The sequence below is a fragment of the Physeter macrocephalus genome, unplaced genomic scaffold (assembly GCF_002837175.3).
Source record: "Physeter macrocephalus isolate SW-GA unplaced genomic scaffold, ASM283717v5 random_636, whole genome shotgun sequence".
Classification (NCBI taxonomy): domain Eukaryota; kingdom Metazoa; phylum Chordata; class Mammalia; order Artiodactyla; family Physeteridae; genus Physeter; species Physeter macrocephalus.
The window spans coordinates 28,003-50,000 of NW_021145838.1; the positions used below are offsets into that span (position 1 = coordinate 28,003).

General features: G+C 49.7%; 1 protein-coding gene across 8 annotated transcripts; it reads left to right on the forward strand.

Moving 5' to 3' along the window:
• Positions 1 to 1,190: 1,190 nt before the first annotated feature.
• TMEM268 (transmembrane protein 268) lies at positions 1,191 to 21,613 on the forward strand. Of its 8 annotated transcripts, XM_028485772.2 has the most exons (9): positions 1,660 to 3,243; positions 4,668 to 4,854; positions 9,711 to 9,820; positions 12,627 to 12,734; positions 13,792 to 13,941; positions 18,313 to 18,423; positions 19,256 to 19,336; positions 20,570 to 20,755; positions 21,206 to 21,609. In XM_028485772.2, the coding sequence occupies exons 2-9, from the start codon at positions 4,746 to 4,748 to the stop codon at positions 21,260 to 21,262; spliced, it is 912 nt and encodes a 303-aa protein (XP_028341573.1). In that variant the 5' UTR covers positions 1,660 to 3,243; positions 4,668 to 4,745; the 3' UTR covers positions 21,263 to 21,609. The 8 variants fall into 8 exon arrangements, with proteins under 8 accessions (XP_054939082.1, XP_054939083.1, XP_028341573.1 ...); XM_055083107.1 differs by lacking the exon at positions 1,660 to 3,243 and adding an exon at positions 1,191 to 1,447 and having other exon boundaries at positions 20,570 to 21,613; XM_055083108.1 differs by lacking the exon at positions 1,660 to 3,243 and adding an exon at positions 1,516 to 1,639 and having other exon boundaries at positions 20,570 to 21,613.
• Positions 21,614 to 21,998: the final 385 nt, after the last annotated feature.

Here is a 21,998-nt window from a genome sequence, read left to right on the forward strand (position 1 = left end):
GGCAGGATTTAGATGGTGACCAGTTCACACACCTGTCCCAGGATCCCTTTCAACATCCAGTCAGCAGGTAGGAAGACTCCAGCAGCCCATGAATCTTGCTCCCATATGCCCCCAGATTGTGTTTTGGGAAATTAGGCAAACCAAATAGAGATCTTGTGTGTCTTGCTCAGTGGTACCCAGAACAATGCCTGGCACTCGGCAGGCACTCAGCGTCGATCTTTTGATGAATAAATGAATAAACTAATTTTTAGTAGCCTGCTTCCTGGATGCTCACTTGTCTGGTGAATGAGGATGCTGCCTGGGCAGCATCAGCTGCTTATTCCTCAATCACTGCCCTGCTCGTGTCCCCAAGCACTCCACCTCTGCCTCTGGCAGAGCATGAAGACAACTATATCTGCTGAAATTAAAACTGCACCCATATTCTGACTCGGCAAGTCCACTTGTAGATAGGCAGGCTGTGGCATGTACCCGGCACTGTGGCTATGACCATCCCAGCAAGGCCTGTGAGCAAGAGTGGGAATTCCCCTTACATGTCCACGAGCGGAGAGAGGCAAAGGAAAAAAAGAGCCTTCCTATTACAATACATGGAGGTGTACACACCCCATAAAAAGAACCCAGACAGAGGGGAGTGTTCTGGCATGAGGTGAATGCCAAGGAACTTTGCTGAATGAAAAAGTAGGGTGTCCAACAGAATAGAACAGGTTCCCTTTTGTGTAAATGCACAGTGTACACATCTGTCCATACCTTTCTATGGAAACGTACACAAGGTTAGTGCTTTTCTCAGGGAAGGGCTTAGTTGTCACTGTAGATGCCCCTGAAATCTCGAGTGATGGTGCTGGGGGTGGCAGCCAACGTCTAGTGAGCGGCCATTATGTGTCCTGCAGTGTGTACACTTCACACCGATTATCTGATTAGAGCTTTACACAATCCCATGAAACGGTATCAAATGTTGTTTACAGAAAACTAAGGCACAGAGAGGTTAAACACTATAGCGAAGATGACCTAAAAAATCAGAGACACCTGGCTTAGAGCTCAGGGAGCCTGATCCCCAAACCGATGCTCTTAACACAGTGCACATATAATTTTTCATTAAAAAAACATGTCCCTAAGAAATTTCTGGTCCAAATATTTCTTCATCCACCGGGTCCCGTGACTGTCAGACATGGGCTGGACCTCAGAGGCAAGCCGCTGCTCTCACGACGGGGAGACCGAGACTCCGAGGGGGGCGGGAACTCATTCCGTCAGGGGCGCGGGCCACCCCCGCCGCCCCCCGCCCCCGAGCCCCAGAAGCGACGCAAGTGGTCGGCGAGCGCGGAGGCGCTTCCCGGCGTCCCGGGAGGGAGCCCGGCTGGTGAAAGGCAGCTAGCTCCCAGCTCGGCTCCGAAGCGGGCCCAGGAGCCGGCTTCCCTCTGGGCCCCGAGGCGAGCCCGGCGGGCGGCTTCTCCTGGTGGGGTGACCGCGTGGGGCCGGCCCGGCCCCGGGGCGGGACCCGGGAGGGCGGCGCGCGGCGCGGGCGGCGGGCGGAGCGCGGGCAGCGGTGCCCCGAGGCTGCGGCGCTGTGGGGCGGCGGCGCCCCCAGACCTTCCGCGTCCCCGGGCTCCCCGGGCGGCGGTGAGGGCGGCGACGGCGGCGCGGACGGGTGAGTGTGCGCGGGCCCGGGGCGCGCGCCCCTGTGTTTGTGCGCGGGCCCGGGCGCGGGTGGCCGAGAGCCCCGATTTGAGCCGCGCGGATCCCGTGCTGCCGCCTGGGCGCCCGTGTCTTGGTCTGGGGTGGGCGCCACGGGCCGCGTCCGCGTTCTTCCTGCGCCTTTGGGCCCCATTTCCCCCTGTCGTGCGTGGGAGCTGCTCTCGGGCGGCTCCTGGGAGCCGGTGGGCTTGGGACAGTGGGAGTGATTTCAGGGTAAGGGAGGCCCAGAGGCAGCAGACCCGGGAGGAGACTTGAGGGCAGAACCTGAAGCTAGACTCAGCTGCCCAAGGCCAAGGCCAGATGCGGCGGAACATCCCTTGCCCGAATGAGCTCGGTTCCGTTGTGGCTCCATCCCCCACCTGGCTCCTTGACCTTGGATAGTTCACTTTCGTTTCTGGGTCTTAATTTTCTCATGTGGAAAGTGGAGAGCTTGGAGCCATTGTCTCTCAAGGCTTTTCCACCCCAAAACTTCTGTGACAGACCCTCTGTGGTCCCTTGTTGGGACTTTCCAGTTTAACAAAACAAAACCTGACTTGTGAAAACCGTAGGATTCCCCCTCTCCCCCCAGCCCACACGAAGGCACACGCGCACACCCCTCAGTGAGGCACAGGGCCTCCTGGGGAAGCTGGGCACTCAGTGTCTGCAGAAATGGAGACCTTTGCTCAGCGGGACTTTTAGGATATCTTCCTTTGCACAGGCTTGCCACTCAGCTCAAAAAGATGGATAACTGGAAGGTCTGGTTAAGTGGAATCAACAGTGGGAGTTAAGGAAGCTGGGGAGTGGATGACCAGTTAGTTGCAGGAACCTCAGGGCTCTGACTCCACCCTGGTGCATCTCCCTCCCTCCTTTGCCCCCTAGGGCTAGTGCAGGGCTGAGTGGGGTGGCAGGTCAGGACACACTGATGGGTGATGGGTCAGCACCTGCCCTTGGCCAGTCTTGCCAACACCCCTCCTGCCCTCTGCAGCCTCCAGGTTGGATGAGGGGCTGCAGGGTGAGTGCAGAGGCTGCCCTGATTGGGCCCATCCTGGCCTCTGGTTTGTACCTCTCCCTGCTTGGTAGCCCCTTCTCTTGCTCTACCTTTACCAAGCCAGGAGCCTCTTTCCCTGCTCCAAGAAGCCTCCTGAAGAACTCTTCCCTCATTCCAAGGTGCTGCCGGCTCCCTCTCACTGCCTTCTTTGGTCATTGTCTGTTTGTTATTTCTCTTTCTCTGAGTTTCTCTTTCCCACCAGATGGTGGTACCCAGCAGGGAGGGCTGAACAGGGACTTAAGATTTTATTTCTGGTTTTATAGTTTAGAAAGCACAGGGCCTGGCCCTAGAAGGTTCTTAGGGAGTGTCTGTGGAGTAAAAATAATGATTGCTATATTCCTTTTTGCCCCGTGCTGCTCTCGAGTGATTTAAGTATGAATTCTTTAAGCCTCACAACAGCTTCGTTACATTATTCCCATTTACATGTGTGGAAACTGAGGCAGATACAAGTCACTTGCTCCAGGTCGTACACGTGAGAAGTGGCAGGACTGTGCAGGTTGCTTTTATCCATTACGCTAAATGGCCTTCAGGTGAATGAATGCTCCTGGTTGGGACTTTGTGGAGGCTAATTGGGCCAACTGGGGTGCTGGGTTTTCTTCTTCCCAAAGACAATGTCTAGTTGTGGGATTTTGCAGCTAATGAACCTTGCATGCAGTCTGGAAGGATGTCTGTGCACCTCCAGCTTGTGGGTGGTCCCTCCTGCCTGGAGGAGGGAGGGCGGGCTCAAGGACCTCTCTGAGATTCCAGTACAGCTTCTCGGGGCAGCAGGTTCCTAGCTATGACGTCCCTGGGTTCCTGGTCTGGAAAATGGATCCAAGGATTCTGTTTGTCTCCTGGGCCTAGGATGTAATCAGGTGAGGCAGGAAAGGGCCTCAGTTATTGCCAAGTGCAGGGCAGACATCCTTGGGCTGTTGTTGTTGCTTTCATGCCTCTTGGGGGTACAAGATAAGAGGGAGGAAGTAAGGGGTGATATGACTGACCGGTACTCAGTGATATTTGGGAGTGCCTGCCGTGCGCCAGGCTTGGGCTAGGTGAGGGGAGATGGTCCCTGCCCTCCCACAGCTTGGCAGCTCAGATGCCAACTGGAGCTTGTTACTAGATCACACCTGGGAAATGCAGTCTCCCTCGACCCAGTCTTTTTTAAGGCAGTTTAAGGAGGAGGCTCAGCGATAGCCAGACCTGGGTGCAGAGGTTCAGGGGCATGGGAATGATGGGCTTGGATTCTGCAGCTGGATGGCCTGGTCCATCTCCTGTCTCCACAGCTCCCAGCCATCCCACCTTGGGCAAGTCATGTCACATCTTTGACCCTCTGTTTTCTCTCCTGTGAAATGGGAAAAACCTGTGAGGAAATGGGCCTTATGATGAGCAGGGTACTGGATGCCATACTTATGTTTCCTTGTGTTATCCCCACAGCAGCTATACCAGATAGGCCTCCCTGAACCCATTTTACAGATGAGGTCAGAAAGGCTCAGGGAGTTAAGTACCTTGACAGTGAATGTCCCAGAGCATGTGAGGCCTGAGTGAAGGTTCAAATCTAGGTCTTTTGGTGCTAAAGTCCTTGCTCTTTTCTTTTCATAACATTTTGCTGCTTTGTATAAACAACGCTCTCCATGATGAATATACCTATCCTGTACTCAGTCAGGAAGGGAAATCCCAGATGCCTGGGAGTGGGGCCTGGTCAGCTTGTGAGTTCTCTGTGGGTCCCTCGATGTGTCTGAGCTGGAGAAGATCCAAGACCAGAGGGAAGTCTCAGCCAAGGCCTTGGAGGGTTTTAGCTCTTCCCCCTCACTCCCTCTGAGAACGTTCCTCAGCATGATCAGCAAGACCACAGTCCAAGGGAAGACTCTGGGTGGCTCTCACTGGTCTGGTGATGGCTTTGGCCTTGAGAGCCTGAGGAGCCTGGCCTGCCCAGGACCAGGCCTGAAGTTCTTTCTCGTGCTGTTGTTTTCTGAAGGCAGGCGAAGCTGAGCTGGCTGCTTCAGGATGCACCACAGCTCTGAGAAGAGGAAGCAGAAGTCCTGCTGGTTCTGCTATGGCGTGTGAACCACAGATGGACCCCGGCGGGGCGGCCGGCCCCTTGCCCACCTCCTCCCCTGGGTGGAGCGCCCTGCCTGGCGGGAGCCCTCCTGGCTGGGGGCAAGGTAAGATCATGACCCTTAATGCCTTCCTCCCCTATCCCCCCAGGATTCTGAACTGGATTCACATAGTATGATTGAGGGGGAGGGGAGTGGAGGGGCACAAAAGTGTCTTTAGATAAGGGTGGGCATTTAGGGAATGTGTTTCCAGGCCAGTTTCTGTCATTTCTACCTATTCTGTCTGTCACCAACTCCTTAGATTGCCCTCTGCCAGGATCCCTGCTGTAGCTTCCTAGCACCTCTCCTCCTTGCCTCTTCTGTTCTCTGCATTGTGTCTCAGAGAGATTTTTTAAAATGCACAGCCAACCAAATCACTTTCTGTTTCAGTGTTTCCCATTAGGCTTAGCATGAAGATCTATCATTCACCAGCTTGCAAGGCCTGGCTAAATGGCTCTTGCTGCCCCTGTTCTCTGTTCCTGCCATGCTTCCCTGCCCCAGGACCTTTGCACCTGCTGTCCCTTCTGTATGTTATGCCCTTTCCCTGCTTCCTTTTCCCTGCTTAATTTCCATCCATCCTTCAGAGCTAAGTTCAGATATCCCTTCCATGGGGAATCCTGTCCTGATGGCCCAGCCTAAGCCGGGACCCTCTGATATATTCCTGTTTCTCCCTATAGCAATTACCAGTGTGTAATTAAATAATTACCTGTGTAATAAAGTGTTGAATGTCCCGTTTCCTCACTAGAATGTAAGCTCCACAAGTTCAGGGGCCCTGTTTTGCTTTGTTCATCACTGTGTCTGTAGTATTTAGCGCGTGGCTCGGCCCATAGTATTATTATTTTTAAAATTTTATTATTATTTATTTTATTTATTTACTTTTGGCTGCATTGGGTCTTTGTTGCTGTGCGCAGGCTTTCTCTAGTTGCGGTGAGCGGAGGCTACTCTTTGTTGCGGTGCGCGGGCTTCTCATTGCAGTGGCTTCTCTTGTTGCAGAGCACGGGCTCTAGGTACCCGGGCTTCAGGAGTTGTGGCTCACGGGCTCTGGAGCGCTGGCTCAGTAGTTGCGGCGCATGGGCTTAGTTGCTCCGTGGCATGTGGGATCTTCCCGGACCAGGGCTCGAATCCGTGTCCCCTGCATTGGCAGGTGGATTCTTAACCACTGCACCACCAGGGAAGCCCTTGGCCCATAGTAGATGCTCAGTAAGTATTTTGTTGAATGAATGAATGAGTGGCTGGTCATAGGCAAGGGGAGATGGCATTTTGCATTGTGGCTTGTTTCTTAGATGATTTAAAACTTAAAAACAAGGGTTTCTTTTATGACTACTGTTATTAGGAAAGCAGTTCACATACACACACACACCAGTAAAATGAAATGGCATGGAATAATTTGCCTTCAGCTCTTTGAAAATATTGCTCTACTGGTTTTTGGCAAGCCAGTTCTTGCCCCTTTATAGGAAATAGCTCCCTGTACACTCGCACACACTCGCTCGCACACACACACACACACACACACACACACACACACACGCGCTTCTTTGGTAGCTTTTCAGATCCTTTTTCTTAGACTAGGTGTAAAAACAAGTATTTCTAAGTGGAGGACTTGCAGTTCTCACTTTGAGGAACAGATGAGAGAGATTATTGCCAAGAATCCAGGAACTCATGGTTTGAAAGGGAAACAGAGACACTATGAAAAGTCCCCACGTTGCTCAGGCAAACACTGTCCTCACGGTGCAAAGAGTCAGGCTAGGGGAGCGGTTCACAACCTCCATGCCTGGGATCCAGCTCAGCGTGGGTTTTCTGCTCTGTGCTGTGCAGTGGAGGGCTAGTCTGAGGCTCTGCACAGCACGACTGCCTGCATTTTGTATGCTACCCTTTCTCTTCACTTCTTCTCTTCTTACTTTCATTTCCCCTGGTACCACCAGGCAAGCTGGTTCTCCTTTCAGAGGTTCAGTTTCCTTTTCCATTGTAATGGTTTTCCACCTTCTAGGAGTCTTGGAGGATTAAATGGAATCACGACTGTGAGCCTAAGCCCATGCCTGGTGCATGGGATGGGCTCAGTCCCTGGAAGCTATTCTTATCGTATTTTATTGTTCTATTTTATTTTGGTCTTGATCTTCTTTTTGTCTGTTTTCCCTCATTTGCTTATTTTTAAATCTAATTTTATAATTTTATCTTTTCATATTTTATTTTATGAAGCCACCTTAAATCCTTTCTGGAACAAGGTGTGGGAAGGTAAAAACCAACACAGCTAAACTGGTGTGCCTTTATGGTAACTTAGGAGCTTTGACAAGCTGGCTTTTAAATTATGACAACAGTAGCAGCCAGTCATTCAGTACCCATTTTGCACCAAGCACTTGACTTTCATCATCTTAATTATTTGCAAAATCCTCTGTGGTGGATATAATCATCCTCTAAGGGGATGGCCAGGGATTAAATTGTTTCTTCAAGGTGCTCTGTTAGTGAGAGGCTGAGTTACCATTTGAACCCCAAACCATCAAGCTTGTGCTTTCCCAACCTCATTTATACATGAAGCATTTATTTAGTGCCTACTGTACACCTGGCACTGAACCCAGCTCAGGGGATTCAGTGATGTGCAAAACCAATGTGGGAGTATATAGTCTGATGGAGACAGTGGACTTTAATCAAGTAATTGCATACACATGTGCTCATCTTTGATAAGCATAAAGGAGAAGAGCATGTAGTTATGGGCAGGTTTATCAGACAGATTTGATCTGCTACAAGTTTAGAGTGTCAGGGAAGACTTCCTGGGCAAGGGATTAATGAGCTGGAACACAAATGATGACTTGGATATAATGGAGTGAGGCTAGGTGGATGTGTTCTAGGGAGAGAGCCGGAAGAGCATGCGCAAAGGCCCTGGGGTGGGAGAGAACACTACATGTCCAAGGAGCAAAGGAGGCTGGGGTGGCAAGACACAGAATGAGGCTGAGCCTTCAAGGTGAGTTTGGCAGGAGGCTAGTTCTTCGAAGGGCCGGGGGAGCTTGGTAAGGAGGTTGGTTTTTGCCAGAGGACTGGGAAGCTATTGAAAGTTTTACTTAGAGAATTTGTATTAACTGATTCGTGCTCTGGCTGCTGTGTGAATGCATTGTAAGAGGAAGAGCAGGTTGGAGAAACCAGTTAGGAGACTACGGCAGGTACAAGGAGAGGTGAAGGGAGCCTGGCCTAGGGTTGTGGTGAAGATACCAAGGGGTGCACGGAGCTGGGAGAGATTTTGTTGGCCCAGGTGGCAGGGCCCAGGGATGGACAGGGTGAGGGGTTAGAGGAGCGTTTGGGTGGGCCAGGGATTCCCAGGAAGGTAGAACTAGTCATTTTGCTTTAAGACTCAGGAATTGCCCCGAGCTGTGCCCTGAGCCGGCAGGTAACATGTTCGTGGTTTAATCCCTCCTTTTATGAGCAGCAGCTATAGAAAATGTGCTGAAATATTCAGCTCCCAGCCCTGCGTGGCTGAACGCTGAGATCCTAGAATCTCAGGGCTGGACTACTCCGCAGCAGCTGCCCTGGCTGCTCTCTGGTGGCTCCCTGGGCCTCGTACGTGATGGAAGGAGATCTCGGTCCTTTTGTTCAGAGTGTCTCTACTCAGAAGGGAAGTTGGTTTGGCTTCTTTCAGCTGCCCTTCCTCCCTGGACCCGAGGGGATTTCACTGTAGCTGGCCTCCCTCGGGTCTCCTGGTCTGGCTTCATTGCAGCCCTGCAGGGCAAGAGTTTTGATAGCCGTTGTGACAAGCCTGAGATGATGTGTGTTTTTGAGGTATGACTTCACTCGATATATGCTTTTAAAATGTTGAGCGAGTGCAGAGACACTGGGGAGGGCTTGCCCGTAAGTCAGCGGATTAGTTTTCTGTGACTGTTGTAACAGGTGCCACTAACAGTGGCTTAGCAAATGCACTTATTCTCTTACAGTTCTGTAGGTTAGAAGTCTGACACTGGCCAGACTGTCGGCTCACAGTCTGACAGCCCTGGTCAGCAAGGCTGCATTCCTTTAGGAAGCTCCAGCGGAGAATGTTTCCTTTTCTTTTCCAGCATCTAAAGGCCACTCACAGTCCTTGGCTCCTGAAGCCTTCCGCCATTTTTTTTTAAAATTTTATATTTATTTATTCACTTGGCTGCGTCGGGTTTTAGTTGCGGCCTGCGGGCGGCACACTGGCTTCTCTCTAGTCGTGGCGTGCGGGCTCTAGAGCATGTGGGCTTAGTTGCCCCGTGGCATGTGGGATCTTAGTTCCCCGACCAGGGATCGAACCTGTGCCCTCAGCAGTGAAAGCATGGAGTCCTAACCACTGGACTGCCAGGGAATTCCCTTTCTTCCACTTTTGAGGATCCTTGTGATTACAGTGTACCCAGATAATCTAGGATAATCTCCCTATTTCAGGCCAGCTGATTAATACCATTAAGTTCACCTGCAACCCCCATTCTCCTTTGCCATGTCAGATAATGTATTCACAGGCTCTGGGGGTTAGGGCGGGGACATCCTTGGGGGTTCACTGTTGTGCCTACCACATTGTTACCTCTTACTTAGACTCCGAGTCCACTAGGGATGTAAGTTGTTTGGTTGCGCTTCCTTTGCCATCCTCGAATAAATGTCTGCTGGATCAATTAGTTGTTCAATCTCTGTTTAAATATCCCTTGTGAGGGGGAGCCCACTACCTCTCAGACTGTGTGTGGACAGCTCACATTCTTGGGAGGTTCTTCCTTTTATGGTCTCAAATAAAGTCCTAATAGCCTCTGGCCTCAGTTCTGTCTCCTGGGAGCTTTCCAGTCAAGTCCAGTCCTTCTCCCATAGGGGTTTGAGGACGGCAAGTCTCTCCTCACCATGAGAATGTTCTCAAGGCCAGAGGAGGTGATGCCATCAAAGTCTGGGCTCACCCAAAGTCCTTACCGCTCAGCCAGATGAAGCTTCTGGTCTGCTTTCAGAGCTCCACAATGGCCAGGTCCTCAGCGTTCTCCGGATTGACAATCCCTGTGCACCCATCTCCTTCGATCTGGGAGCCGCCGAAGAACAACTGCAGACCTGGGGCATTCAGGTGAGCACTGACTTTATTGAGTCCTTAGTACTTTTTCTTCCGTCCATCCATCCATCCACCTGTCTGTCCGTCTATCTATTCTACCATCCAATTATTCACAACGTTTTTTTTAAACACCTACCCTGTGCTCAAAATGGTAGGGGATATACGGCAGATGTCCTCTCCTTCCAATTAATTCACTTAACAGATGTGTGTTTTGGGGTGTCCACCCTGTGCTGGCCACTTAGGCGGTCACTGAGTACTACAGAGGTGACTAGATCCCCGTGCCTGGTGTCACACTGCTCACAGAGCCCAGGGGGTGAGATAGACATGCGTCAGGTAAAGCAGAACAGTATGGTATAAATGCTGCAGTAGAGGGATGCACGAGGCATTGAAGACATTCACAGGAGAAAATGATAAACTCAGCTCGGGGACCAGTGGTTATGAAAGTGTCCGCCTTAAAACTAAAGCAGCCAGTTATTATACTGGCAAAATGGGTTTATTCGGTAATAGCAGAAAGTTGCAATTCGGGACAAGCATGCTATAGTAAAAACTGGGCAAGTCTGGAGAAACAAAGGAAAGGACTGTTCTTTTATAGAGGTAAAAGAGAAGTTGGGAGGGGCTCTTATAAACAAGGAGGCCAGTGGGGGAAACTGGGGGTTTGAAGTGTAGTGGCTTTTCATTGGCTGAGTTGTGACAGCCTCTCGTTGGCTGGGCTATTACCAGGCGAGGAGAAAATCTTCCTTCCTCCTGCTGAGGTAGTAAAAGGCAGAAACCGACCTTCTTCCTGTTGGAGATACAGGGTGATTCTCTTCCTGTTTGGAGTCTGCAGATGACAATGAGTGGTAGGGCATGAGAGCACCTCCTTCTGGCCTTCCCAACTCCAGTATAAATGAGGTTTCCTTCATTCATTCTAACAGAAGCTTTGCCGAGGAGCAGATACTTGATCTGGGCTCTTGAAGGAAAAAAAGGAGTTTGCTGGGTGAACAGGAGGAAGGGCATTTTAGGAGAAGGAACTGCTTCTGCAAAGGGAAGGGTGCATGAATTCATTAGATGATAATGCAGTACCTTCAAGCATAGTGGTTCGAGGCATAAGCTTCACGGGGGTTCATAGATCTGGATGCAGATCCAGCTCAGCTGCTTACTGCCTGGGTGACTTTAGGCAGGTGACTTAACCTCTCTGAGCCACAGTCTCATCATCTGTAAAAAGAGGGCAATATTAATACCTATTACACAGGGTTTTTGTGTGGATCAGGAGAAGTAGTGCTCGAGGAACACTTGCCCTGGCCCTGGCACATAGTAAATGTTCAATAAATTGTGGTATTGCTATTAAGTTCCCACAGGTGTGGTTCTTGCTCTTCTCAAATCCTCCAGCATGATTAGGCCTTCATCTTCACTGCCCAGGGAGGATTGTTTATGGATGAGGAAGCTACATTGCTAATTTTACCCTGAAGACTTGAGAGTTTACTCCTTTAAAACAGAATTGCATTGTGGTTTAAAACAACATTTTATGACCATTAAAGGGAAACTTTCCAAGTTGACAGTACTAGCCCCACATCAGCACATGAGCTGGTTTTACTTCCCATGCTTCCTTTCAGCCTTTGTACAAAAGAACATTTTTCTTAAACAGTTGTCTTCAGATTGGGTTTCCTTAACTGATGAACAGTTTACATGTTGTTCTACCATGTTCCTAAATATCATCTCTAATGATTAAATTCTGTGTTCTTAAGCAATCCATTCTCATAGGACCTTTGCTCTATGACATTTTTTGTTTGGGCAGGAAGATGTGAATTTTCAGTATCTTGGACTGTATTGATAGTTACTGATGGTACAGTTAGAGAATAACACTTGTGTATCAAGTGTTCACTATGGAACCAGCACCGGGCTTGTGTACACATACACTTAGACACACATATCTATCTAAGTGAGAGAACAGAGGCCCCCAAAGATGTCCAGATAATATGTATATACATACTATACATATATTTATTGTATTTATTGTAAATATTGTATATGTATTATCTTATTTAATATGCCTATCACCTCTACAAGGTGTACTTTGATTATCCTCGTTTTATTTTATTTAGTTATTTTTTAAAATTTATTTATTTATTTATTTATGGCTGCATTGGGTTTTTGTTGCTGTGCCCGGGCTTTCTCTGGTTGCGGCGAGCGGGGACTCCTCTTCGTTGCAGTGCGGGAGCTTCTCATTGTGGTGGCTTCTTTTTGTTGCGGAGCACGGGCTCTAGAGCGCAGGCTCGGTAGTTGTGGCGCACGGGCTTAGCTACTCCGCGGCATGTGGGATCCTCCCGGACCAGGGCGCGAACACGTGTCCCCTGCACTGGCAGGTGGACTCCCAACCACTGCGCCGCCAGGGAAGTCCCCATCCTCATTTTAAAGAGGAGGAAACTGAGGAGAAGTGGGGTTACTTGCTCCAGGTCACACAGCACACGAGGGGCAGGGAAGGTTTGGAGACCCAGGGCTGGCTGACTCCACGGCCTGCACCTTAACCATTAGGCTATCCTGGGTCTGCTGTGAGGTGCTGAGCCTTGGGCGACAGGGATCCCTCTCCTGGATGTCCTCCTGGATCTCAAGCTGTGCCACCTCCCCAGTGGTGCCTGTCCTTCTCTGAGCTGGAAGCTGCACCCTGCGATTGCCATGCAGTGCTCCATGCTCCTCATTCTGCCTTTGGGGGCAGCCAGGAACGCACCTCATCCCCCTTCCACATGATAGCCACGTGAACTGGCCACGACACGCTCGCTGGTGGGAAGGGTGGGGCGTGGTTCTCCGTGGCTGATGGGTCTCTTTCCCTTGGGTGGCCAAGCAGGTCCCGGCTGAGCAGTACAGGAGCCTGGCTGAGAGTGCCCTCCTGGAGCCCCAAGTGAGAAGATACATCATCTACAACTCGAGGCCTATGCGGCTGGCCTTCGCTGTGGTAAGAGCGAGGGAGGCCTCTGAGGCACTGCTGAATTCGGCAGAGTGCCCAGGAGCCTCTTGGTGTGGGTAACGGGTTTGGGGGCTGGTGGCTGGGCTGCCTGGGAGAGAGCAGTACACCTGGACCTGGGTTTGGTGTAAGAGGAGATTCATGGGGGAGAGTTGTAACCAGCTCCCCATGTAGAGGATGGGAGGCAGGGTTTATTAAGGGCAGAGCTGGGGGATTGGGAATCTGTAGACCCGCCACTGAGGCTCTGGACTCAGTGTCTGGCTTTGTCAAGACTTTCCTCCTCTCTGGGACTTGGTTTCCCCATCTGTTCAACGGATTGGTCTATTTCAGCTCTAATCATATATATGTGTGTGTGTATATATATAAACATATGTATACACCTATATATATACATAAACACACACAGGCATAAAGAATATGGCACAGCCAGTGCTGGAACCCAGGCACTCTGGTTTCTGCATCTGTGCTCTTAACCACTGTGACCTGCCACTCCTCTGTATGTATAAATGGTCAAAAAGCACTCTTGACTCCCATGTCCTGCTTCTAGGAGGGGAAGGGGTGGCAACTGGCAGTTACTGATTTCCTAAGAAGTGCTAGGCTGTTACATAGGTTATCTTATTAACCCTTATAACAACACTGTGAAGTAGGATTATTATCCCCATTTTATGGATGAGGAAACTGAGGCCCAGAGAGTTGTTACAACTTGTCTAAGGCCACCTAGCTGTTGAAGGATCAACGTGGGCTTCTGATTCAAATTTATCTCACTCCCAGCCCCCTGCCCTTTTCTGTTTTATTTGAATTCAGAGTAAGCAAGGATTTGGAGTAGCTATTCTAACCCCTTGCCTCTCCCTTTGCTTTTGAACAAGGAGCAAGGGCCCATTCTCACAGACCACCCTGATCTCCCGCCCCCATCAGTCTCTGACTGGCCCTGTGATGCTCTCGCATCCATGGAGGGTGTCAGAAGTGGCCAGAGGGTGTCCCTTGGAATGGAGCTGCTTCATTTGAGGACTGGTGTTCCTGACCGTGCCCTTTCTCTGGCTTCTTGCAGGTGTTCTACGTGGTGGTTTGGGCCAACATCTACTCCACCAGCCAGATGTTTGCCCTGGGGAACCACTGGGTGGCCGTGCTGCTCGTGACCCTGGCTGCCATGAGCCTGACCCTGACTCTTGTGCTCATTTTCGAGAGACACCAGAGGAAGGTAAGACATCCGGGGACTCCAGCCACACTCCCTCCAGAAAGGCTGTGTGGACAGGGGAATCCCAAGTCAGATTTTTCTTTTACGTGCTTCAAAGAATTTCCCCAACCATGAAAATTCACCCTGGCCCATGTGCCCAGTGACTAAAAGAAATCAAATCCCATGTGTGATTAAATCCTTTCTGTTTTTCTCTCTAATGCCTGTGGGTTGTTTTTCTGGAAGCAGGCTGTGTTTTGAGAGAGTCTGGGAGCTGGGAGGATGGCACTTTGAGGCGACTGAGCCCTTCTGTGCACCTCCTCTGCCTGGGTGCTCGCCACAGCCCTGTGAGCAAGGGTGTTTCCTGGACCCACCTTACAGCACAAGGTACCTGGGGAGAGGTGGATGGACTCTACCTGGTGCTTGGTTGACAGTTGTGTCTCATTTAACCCCAGTAACGACCTCTGAGGCAGAGAGTGGGTGGGTGATCAGGGAGTTTAGGTAACTTGTCCCAATCCCACTCTGAATGGCAGAGTGGAGGTTCAAAGCCTGAACCCTCTGATTCCTGATCTCATTCACAAGGAGATCGATACCCCCTGGCTTAATGTATGGTTTACTAATTGTCTTCTGCTTGTTCAACATCTGTCTTTTGTTACTGTTGAGCCCTTCCTATGTGGTAGGTCATGTACTAAATGCTTTACATGCATTAACTCATTAAATCCCCCAGTAAATCTCTGGGTAGAGGCTTTTACGTTCATTTTGCAGGTGAGGAACCCGAGGCTCCGAAAGGCCCAAGAAGTAGTCCAAGGTCATGCTGCTAATAAATGGCAGAGCTGGAATTCAAGGCCAGGACGCTTGGATTCCAAGCCATATTCTCAGTCAATACCCAACTGTATTGGTGTTCCGTGGCTGTAACAGATAACCATAAATGTAGTGGCTTACAACAACAGAAGTGTGTTGTGTTACAGTTCTGTAGTTTAAAAGTTTGACGGGGCTGGGCTGCCTCCTTTCTGGAGCCTCTAGGGGGGGAATCTGTTTCCTTGTCTTTTCCAGCTCCTGGAGGCCACCTGCGTTCCTTGGCTCACGGCCCCTTCCTCCATCTTCAAAGCCAGCAGTGGTGGGTTGAGTTCTCCTCGCATTCTTGACTCTGAGTCTTCTGTCTCCCTCTTCTACTTTCAAGGCCCCCTGTGATTACACTGGGCTGTCTAGATTATCTGGGACAATCTTCCTATTTTAAGGCCAACTAATTAGCAACATTAATTCCATCTACACCCTTAATTTTTCTGTGCCAAGTAACATACATTCACAGGTTCTGGGAGGTAGGATTTACGCATACTTGGGGGACACTTATTCTGGCAACCACCCCTCCACTGTCTTTCCAGCTGCTTCAGAAGCTCCCCCAGCACCTGGCACAGAGCTGGACTTTGAGATCTTTAGCAAACACTCCACTCTTGCGTCACTCAGGAGGAGAGGGCGGGATGTTGGGAAATGTGGTCAGGGTTTGGGGATATGAATTCCATTTAGTGCCCCTGCTCACAGGGACAAATAGGAACTTCATGGCTTAATCATTCTGAAAGGATCTTTGTCGGGCTTTGCGATGAGGCTGACAGAATAATGCTGCCCTTGGGCTCTGCTGAAGCTCTCATGGCCCCTGTGTTTGGCCTATAAAAAAAAATCAGTTGAGCTGGCTGCTTCTGCAGCAAGAACCTTCTCTTGGGGAGGGGGAAGAAGCAAAGTGCCCTGCTTTATCAGGAGCAAGCAAAATATCTGGCACCTGGCAGGTGCTTCAGGGAGGCAGTTCAGGGAATGCCTGCTGTGGCTCTCTGCCTCCTTCCTCCTTTTCTTCCTTATTCAGCTGGCATTTATGAAGCCATTTATGAAGCAAGTGCCAGGGGATGTGCTAGGCACAGGGCACAGAGACAAACAAAACCCTGGATCTTTACGCGTAGGTGCAGCATGGAGGCCCCAGGTACCTAATAGCCCTTCTGTCATCACTGTTTGTTGATCCCCTCCAGGATCCTTTACTTTCTCATATGACCATCGTTTAATGAGCACTTATTATGGGTTCTGTGTTTGGGGCCTGATATCCATGCCCAACAGCAAGCTCACAAGGAGGCAGGGTACCTCTGCCATTTGCTAGCCCTGCAACCTGGGGTGATTTATTATTTAACCTCTCAGGGCCTTAGTTTTCTCATCTGTACAAGGGGATAAAAATTTTAGCTCCCTCATGGGATTGTTGGGAGAACTAAATGACTTAATACACGCAGCATGCTTATAATCTTACTTGGTGTTATATAAATGCTCACTATGTATCAACTGTTATGATTATTCACTCTTCACTAGTGGTGAAACCACAGCTCAGAGAGGTTAAGTAACTAGTCTGTGGTCACACAGCCTCGCTCAGGTCTTCCTCTGGGCCTCAGCTCAAGGACTTCTTTATCCTCGGATCCCTCATCTCTCAGGACCATGCAGATCCCCCTTCCTGACCATTGTCACTCTTACTGTTTGTGTCCTACCGCATCACATAGCATCCTTGAGAGCCTCAGCATTTGTACACACTGCCTTGTTTTCCCCTTGTTTGGGTCATTATTAGCCTTTTTCAAGATCAGAAGGCTTATGAAGGCAGGCAAGACTCTGTCTTTTATCCCCTATAGAGTAAAACACATCACTAGGGTATGTTGCAAATTCCTAAAAATATTTGTTTGTGGCCAACATGGTACAGTGGAAAACATGGTGTCTTCAGTTCAGTATCATCATCATAAAGATATTACTAGGTGACATATATCGAGTGTTCATTCTTCCAGGTGTCCTACGTGAATTAACTCATTTCATCCTTATTCTCACCCTTATTATTAGGGGGTGTTATCTCCAATTTGGACGTGAGGGTGTGGAGGCAGAGAGATCGTGACTGATTTGCCCAGGGTTATATAGGTAGTTAAGAGATGGAGTCAGGGCCTGAAATCTTGGTGATAGGGGTTTCTGAAAGGGTGAACACCCTTGCTAAAATTCTAGGCCAAACAAAATATAATCATCCCTTGATTTTCATAATACAGGCAGACCTTGGAGATACTGTGGGTTTGGTTCCAGACCACCGCTGTAAAGCGGATATCACGATAAAGCAAGTCACACGAATTTTTTGGCTTTCCAGTGCATATAAAAGTTATGTTTACACTATACTGTAGTCTATTAAGTGTGTGAAAGCACTATGTCTAAAAAACGCAATGCACATACCTTAGTTAAAAAATAACGCTGTTGGAAAAATGGCATCGATAGACTTGCTCGACTCAGGATTGTCACAAACATTCAGTTTGTAAAAAAAAAAAAAAAAAAAAGGCGGTATCTGTAAAGCACAATAAAGTGAAACGCAATAAACGAGGTGTGCCTTTAATGGCATTCCTTGAAAATTCAATGCATTTTAAAACCTATTCACAAAACACTTTAGGTTTATATGTAAAATGGGATTAGGTTGGCCAATCAGAGAATTATGAATAGATTTTTTCACATGTGCTCGTGCCCAGTGGGACGTTTGGGGTTCAGGTAGGCTGGGGGACAGTTCTTCCACGTGCAAGATTCTCTGTCATGGGATGTGGCCTACAGTGGAAGGCATGTGTTTAGCATCCCTGGTCCTCGTCCCTAAATGCCAGCATTGCCTGTCCCGTGCCTGTGACAACCGTAAGGGCCTTCTCACACATTCCAAAGCTCCCTACAGGGGTCCTTCCTGTTTTGGGGACCACTGTCTTCGATTGGGTTGCCTTCTAATCGCATCTGAAAGTCCTTGTAGGGTCTTTTAGAGCTTTGGGTCCTGTCACCCTTCCTGCCCTCTCCTCCCCGGTCTGCTTAGCACCTACTTTGTCATCCATGGCGTCAGTTGGTTCTGGTGGGAAAAGAAGGAGATGGATTCCCAGAGCCCCCCTCCGAGGGCCGGTCACTGTGTTAGCTAGTATGGAAAGTAGGTGCTTATTTCCACAATCGATGCTCAAAGCTCTCCAACCCCCTCCTTCCGCAGATATGTGTGGCCCCCGACTGTGTTCCAGGCACCAGGTTAAGTGCGTCACACACGCAATCTCAGTTCAATCTCACCATGCTCCTGAGGGCCGGAGACGCTTTTTCTCTTTGTTCAACAACTGAAGAAAGCAAGACTCAGAAGGGACACATTTGTCCAGGGCCACACCGCCAGGAAGTAGCAGAGCTGGGCTTCACCCGAAGCTCTCTGACACTGTTGAATTTATTGTCCCAACAATGCCACAGTCTGTTTTATAGGGGAGACAATGGATGTGTCTTGGAGACCAGGATTGTCCCGTGGTGTCTCGGCGAGGGACAGTGTGTGGTTATTGCCCAGGCCCAAGAGCTCCCCGGCAGCGTGGAGGTTGGGCCATGGGGCTGGCGTTTGTCTTACAGGCCAACGCCAACACGGATCTGAGGCTGGCGGCTGCCAACGGAGCCCTCCTGAGACACCGGGTGCTGTTGGGGGTGACAGACACGGTGGAAGGCTGCCAGAGTGTGATTCAGGTACTGTGTCTCGGAGTGACCTCTCCAGCGGACCCACTTTGGGGCTGGGCTCTCCCAGCCTGCGCAGTGTCCCCCGGAGTTTGCTAACGGAAATGGCGTCGGCAGCCCTTCCTTCCTCTCTGCTCCAGTGTTTCTTCCTGGAGACTCCTCTCTGGGTGGTAACCAGCAGCCTAGAACCTCCACGAGGTGGGGCTGGAAGGGAAGCTCGGAGACCATCCAAGCCACATTCCTCATTCAACGTTTATTCAGCAAAGAGACGGGGCCTCCTCTATTTCGAGCCCTCCTCTATTTCGAGCCCTCAGTACCCAGACAAGGTCCCTGGGGAGGCAGGTCAGACCCTGAGGGCCTTGTCCTCCTGGAATGGTGGTTTTTTTGGCCCCAAGGCAATGGGGAGATCTGAAGGGACTAGAAGGAGGTCACACAGTGGGTCTGGGACACAGCTGGGCTGGTTGAGGCCCAGGGCGCCTGATCCTGGCTGGGCTCTGCCTGGGAGGATTGATAAATCTCCTCAGCACCATGTTCGCATTCTTAGCTGGTGAGGGGCCCAGGGTGTGGGTATGGGTGGGCCCCCAGCGGGCACAGGGTTTGACATTTTCCAAATCTGCACATGAAGCCACTTGTCTACCAGCCATCCAAAGGAGACCCCGTCATGCGGGGGGACTGTGGGAGAGAGCAGAATGGCATGCTCACGCCGGAGACCAGGATGAATCTGGTCCTCCCCAGAAGGGCAAGCCTCCAGCGGGGAGGCAGGAGGTGAGGCCGGTCTCAGAGATGGAGAGTTCAAGGTCTGGTGGGCTTTGGCCTCAGCGGTCATAGCTGCTTCTCTCCCCAGCTCTGGTTTGTCTACTTCGACCTGGAGACCTGTGTGCAGTTTTTGTCCGACCATGTTCGAGAAATGAAGACGAGCCAAGAGGTGAGATGCCTTAAGTGAAAAACAAAGCAAAAAAATAAACCAGGAGGCTAAATTGTATAGATTGCATTACCTCAGTGTTGGAACAAGTGTCTAAGGAAAAGTTACTTGGAAGGAAGAATACCTCTGTGGAATCATGGTTGTTTTTGCCTAGGGAATTATGGCTGTTTTTCTCTTCCTTTTTAAAGAATTAAAAAAAAAAATAGAATTATTTATTTATTTATGTTTAATTTTTGGCTGCGTTGGGTCTTTGTTGCGGTGAGCGGGGGCTATTCTTCGTTGCGGCGCACGGGCTTCTCATTGCGGTGGCTTCTCTTGGTGCGGAGCACGGGCTCTAGGCGCTTGGACTTCAGTAGTTGTGGCGCATGGGCTCAGTAGTTGTGGCTTGCGGGCTCTAGCGCGCAGGCTCAGTAGTTGTGGCGCAGGGGCTTAGTTGCTCTGTGGCATGTGGGATCTTCCTGGACCAGGGCTCGAACCCGTGTCCCCTGCATTGGCAGGCGGATTCTTAACCATTGCGCCACCAGGGAAGTCGTCTTTTCCTTTTTAACTAGTCGCATTTTCCACATTTTCTACAGTGAATATAAATTTTATCTATAATAATAATAATAATAAATAACAGTGAGAATATATTTCATTTATAACAACAACAATAATAAAGATTCTGGCAGAGGAAAATACCGTATATTTAGATGACTTTCACTTGTTTGAAATCCTGAATGTTTTGAGAAAGAACGGGGAGAGTTTGCTCCAGTTCCACAGAGGAGGAAACTGAGGCTCTGAGAAGCCGCATAGCTCGTTGGTGATGCCAGGTTTGGAGCCCAGCTCACCTGTCCTCGAGCCCTGTGCTTCTTCCCTGGGATCCATTTTCGGGCCCCCGCAAGTGCTGTAGTTGGCTTTGAAGTCAGGATTGTGGCTTAGCCCTGATCCGGACCCATTGGTTCCTGTGTGGCTTTGGGCAATTCCTTTGAGCTCCAGTTTGCTCATCTGCAACATATGGGTAAAGATTCCCACATCCCAGGCTGCTTTGAGGAGTAGATGAGAGCATGGAAGGAAAAGTGCTTCTGACCATATACTTTGGCAGGAATTATCTGATCTCTCCAGAGTCTCCTGAGGTCAGCATCTGAGTCTGTAGACGGTCTATCTGTCCTATGTGGGTCTGCGGCTCAGGGAACCACCTGGCATCCTACATCCACCTAACTTAGGACACCACCGAGTCCCTCTCTGTTTCCTTTGCAGTCCTTGCTGAGAAGCAGATTGAGCCAGCTGTGTGTTGTCACGGAGACTGGGGTGAGCCCCACGGTGGCCGAGGGGCCGGAGAACCTGCTGGAGGAAGCTCCTCTCCTGCCCAGCAGTCCTCGTCCCACGGAGAGGCCACTCATGCAGACCGAGCTGCGCCAGCTTATTCCTGAGGCTGAGCCGGAGGTAACAGGCACCTGGGCCAGTCAGGCCCCCTCCTCTCCCACCAGCTGTTTGCATAGAGTCCGTGTGGGGCTCTCAAGTTCTAGATTCCTGGGGACATGCCTTTACTGGGTTGGTAGGGACCATACACGTCCTCTAGCCTACTAGTTTTCAATATTCTTTTCCTCACCCCAGCACTTTAAAAGATAGCTTAGAGGAATCATTTTATACTTATTGGGTGCCCCCGCACCCCATTTAAAAAAAATCTTGGTGTTCTTTGGTGTAGTTCTGTTGGATATGTAGTTGCATATTGATGGATCATAGCCTACCTAACCATGAACATGTTGATGAATATTTAGGTCATTTAAAAATCTATCAATCAATCTATCATCTCTCCATCCATCTCCTTAAATTGCAGTTGGATATTTAAATCTTGTATGCATCTCTGTTGAATTCCATTTCCTCCTGCTCCAGAGTTCTGTTGGGTCCTGCTACCCAAGCTGTCTCTTGGGTATGGTCAAGAGCTGGTAGACCAGAAGTCTGGTAATGTGGTTTGCGGCTTGTGCAACCCTCTTCTCACCATGAGGACAGACCCACTGTCTGGGAGACATGCAGCGAGGGGCGACCTCCAGCAGGGTGTGATACAGCAGAGCACTTGCATTTTCTTTTTAGCCAATAGATTTGGGGATTAAAGGTCCAAACCAGCCCAGACTTTCCCTTTTGCATGGATGGGGAGTGGGGGGACCTGCAAATAGGACCATTGTGAGAGAAAATGATAAATATATTAATCTCTTCAAAGAGCTGAAAAATTGATAAGATCCCTTTCTTTCTTGTGCATGCACGTCTGGGTTTATGTGAAATAGCTTATTAACTCTGATGGGTCTTTTAAATTATTTTTTCAGATTCATTCAAACCAATAGTAATACAGTTTCCTGTCATGAATATCAAGTCTCAGTGTGTGTGCACATGTTTTTAACGTAGCTGCCCTTATAAAATAGCAAAGGAAAATACAAGCAATGCCCAAGTCTCAACCTGGGCCAGACTGTCATATTTCAGGAGGAACCCAGTGTGTGCAAAAGGCGGAGAAATAGTTATAATGACCTCTTACATTTTTACAGGTTTTTATCATGCATAAAATTCTTTAGCATATCCTCTGAAGTATAGATTATTTTCCCTTCTTCCTTGAGGGGTGAAATAAGCTTCCAAGAGGTCAGCTGACTCACCCAAGGTTGCAAAACAAGGGAGAATGTGGCAAAGTTCAAGGCAG

What these genes read in the sequence shown, in the direction of transcription:
- TMEM268 (XM_055083107.1), top strand. Translation starts at nt 4,746, where the DNA reads ATGGCGTGTGAACCACAGATGGACCCCGGCGGGGCGGCCGGCCCCTTG. An exon ending in CCCTCCTGGCTGGGGGCAAG is followed by an intron (nt 4,855 to 9,710) that starts GTAAGATCATGA and finishes GTCTGCTTTCAG; the next exon opens with AGCTCCACAATGGCCAGGTC. An exon ending in GCTGCCAGAGTGTGATTCAG is followed by an intron (nt 18,424 to 19,255) that starts GTACTGTGTCTC and finishes TTCTCTCCCCAG; the next exon opens with CTCTGGTTTGTCTACTTCGA.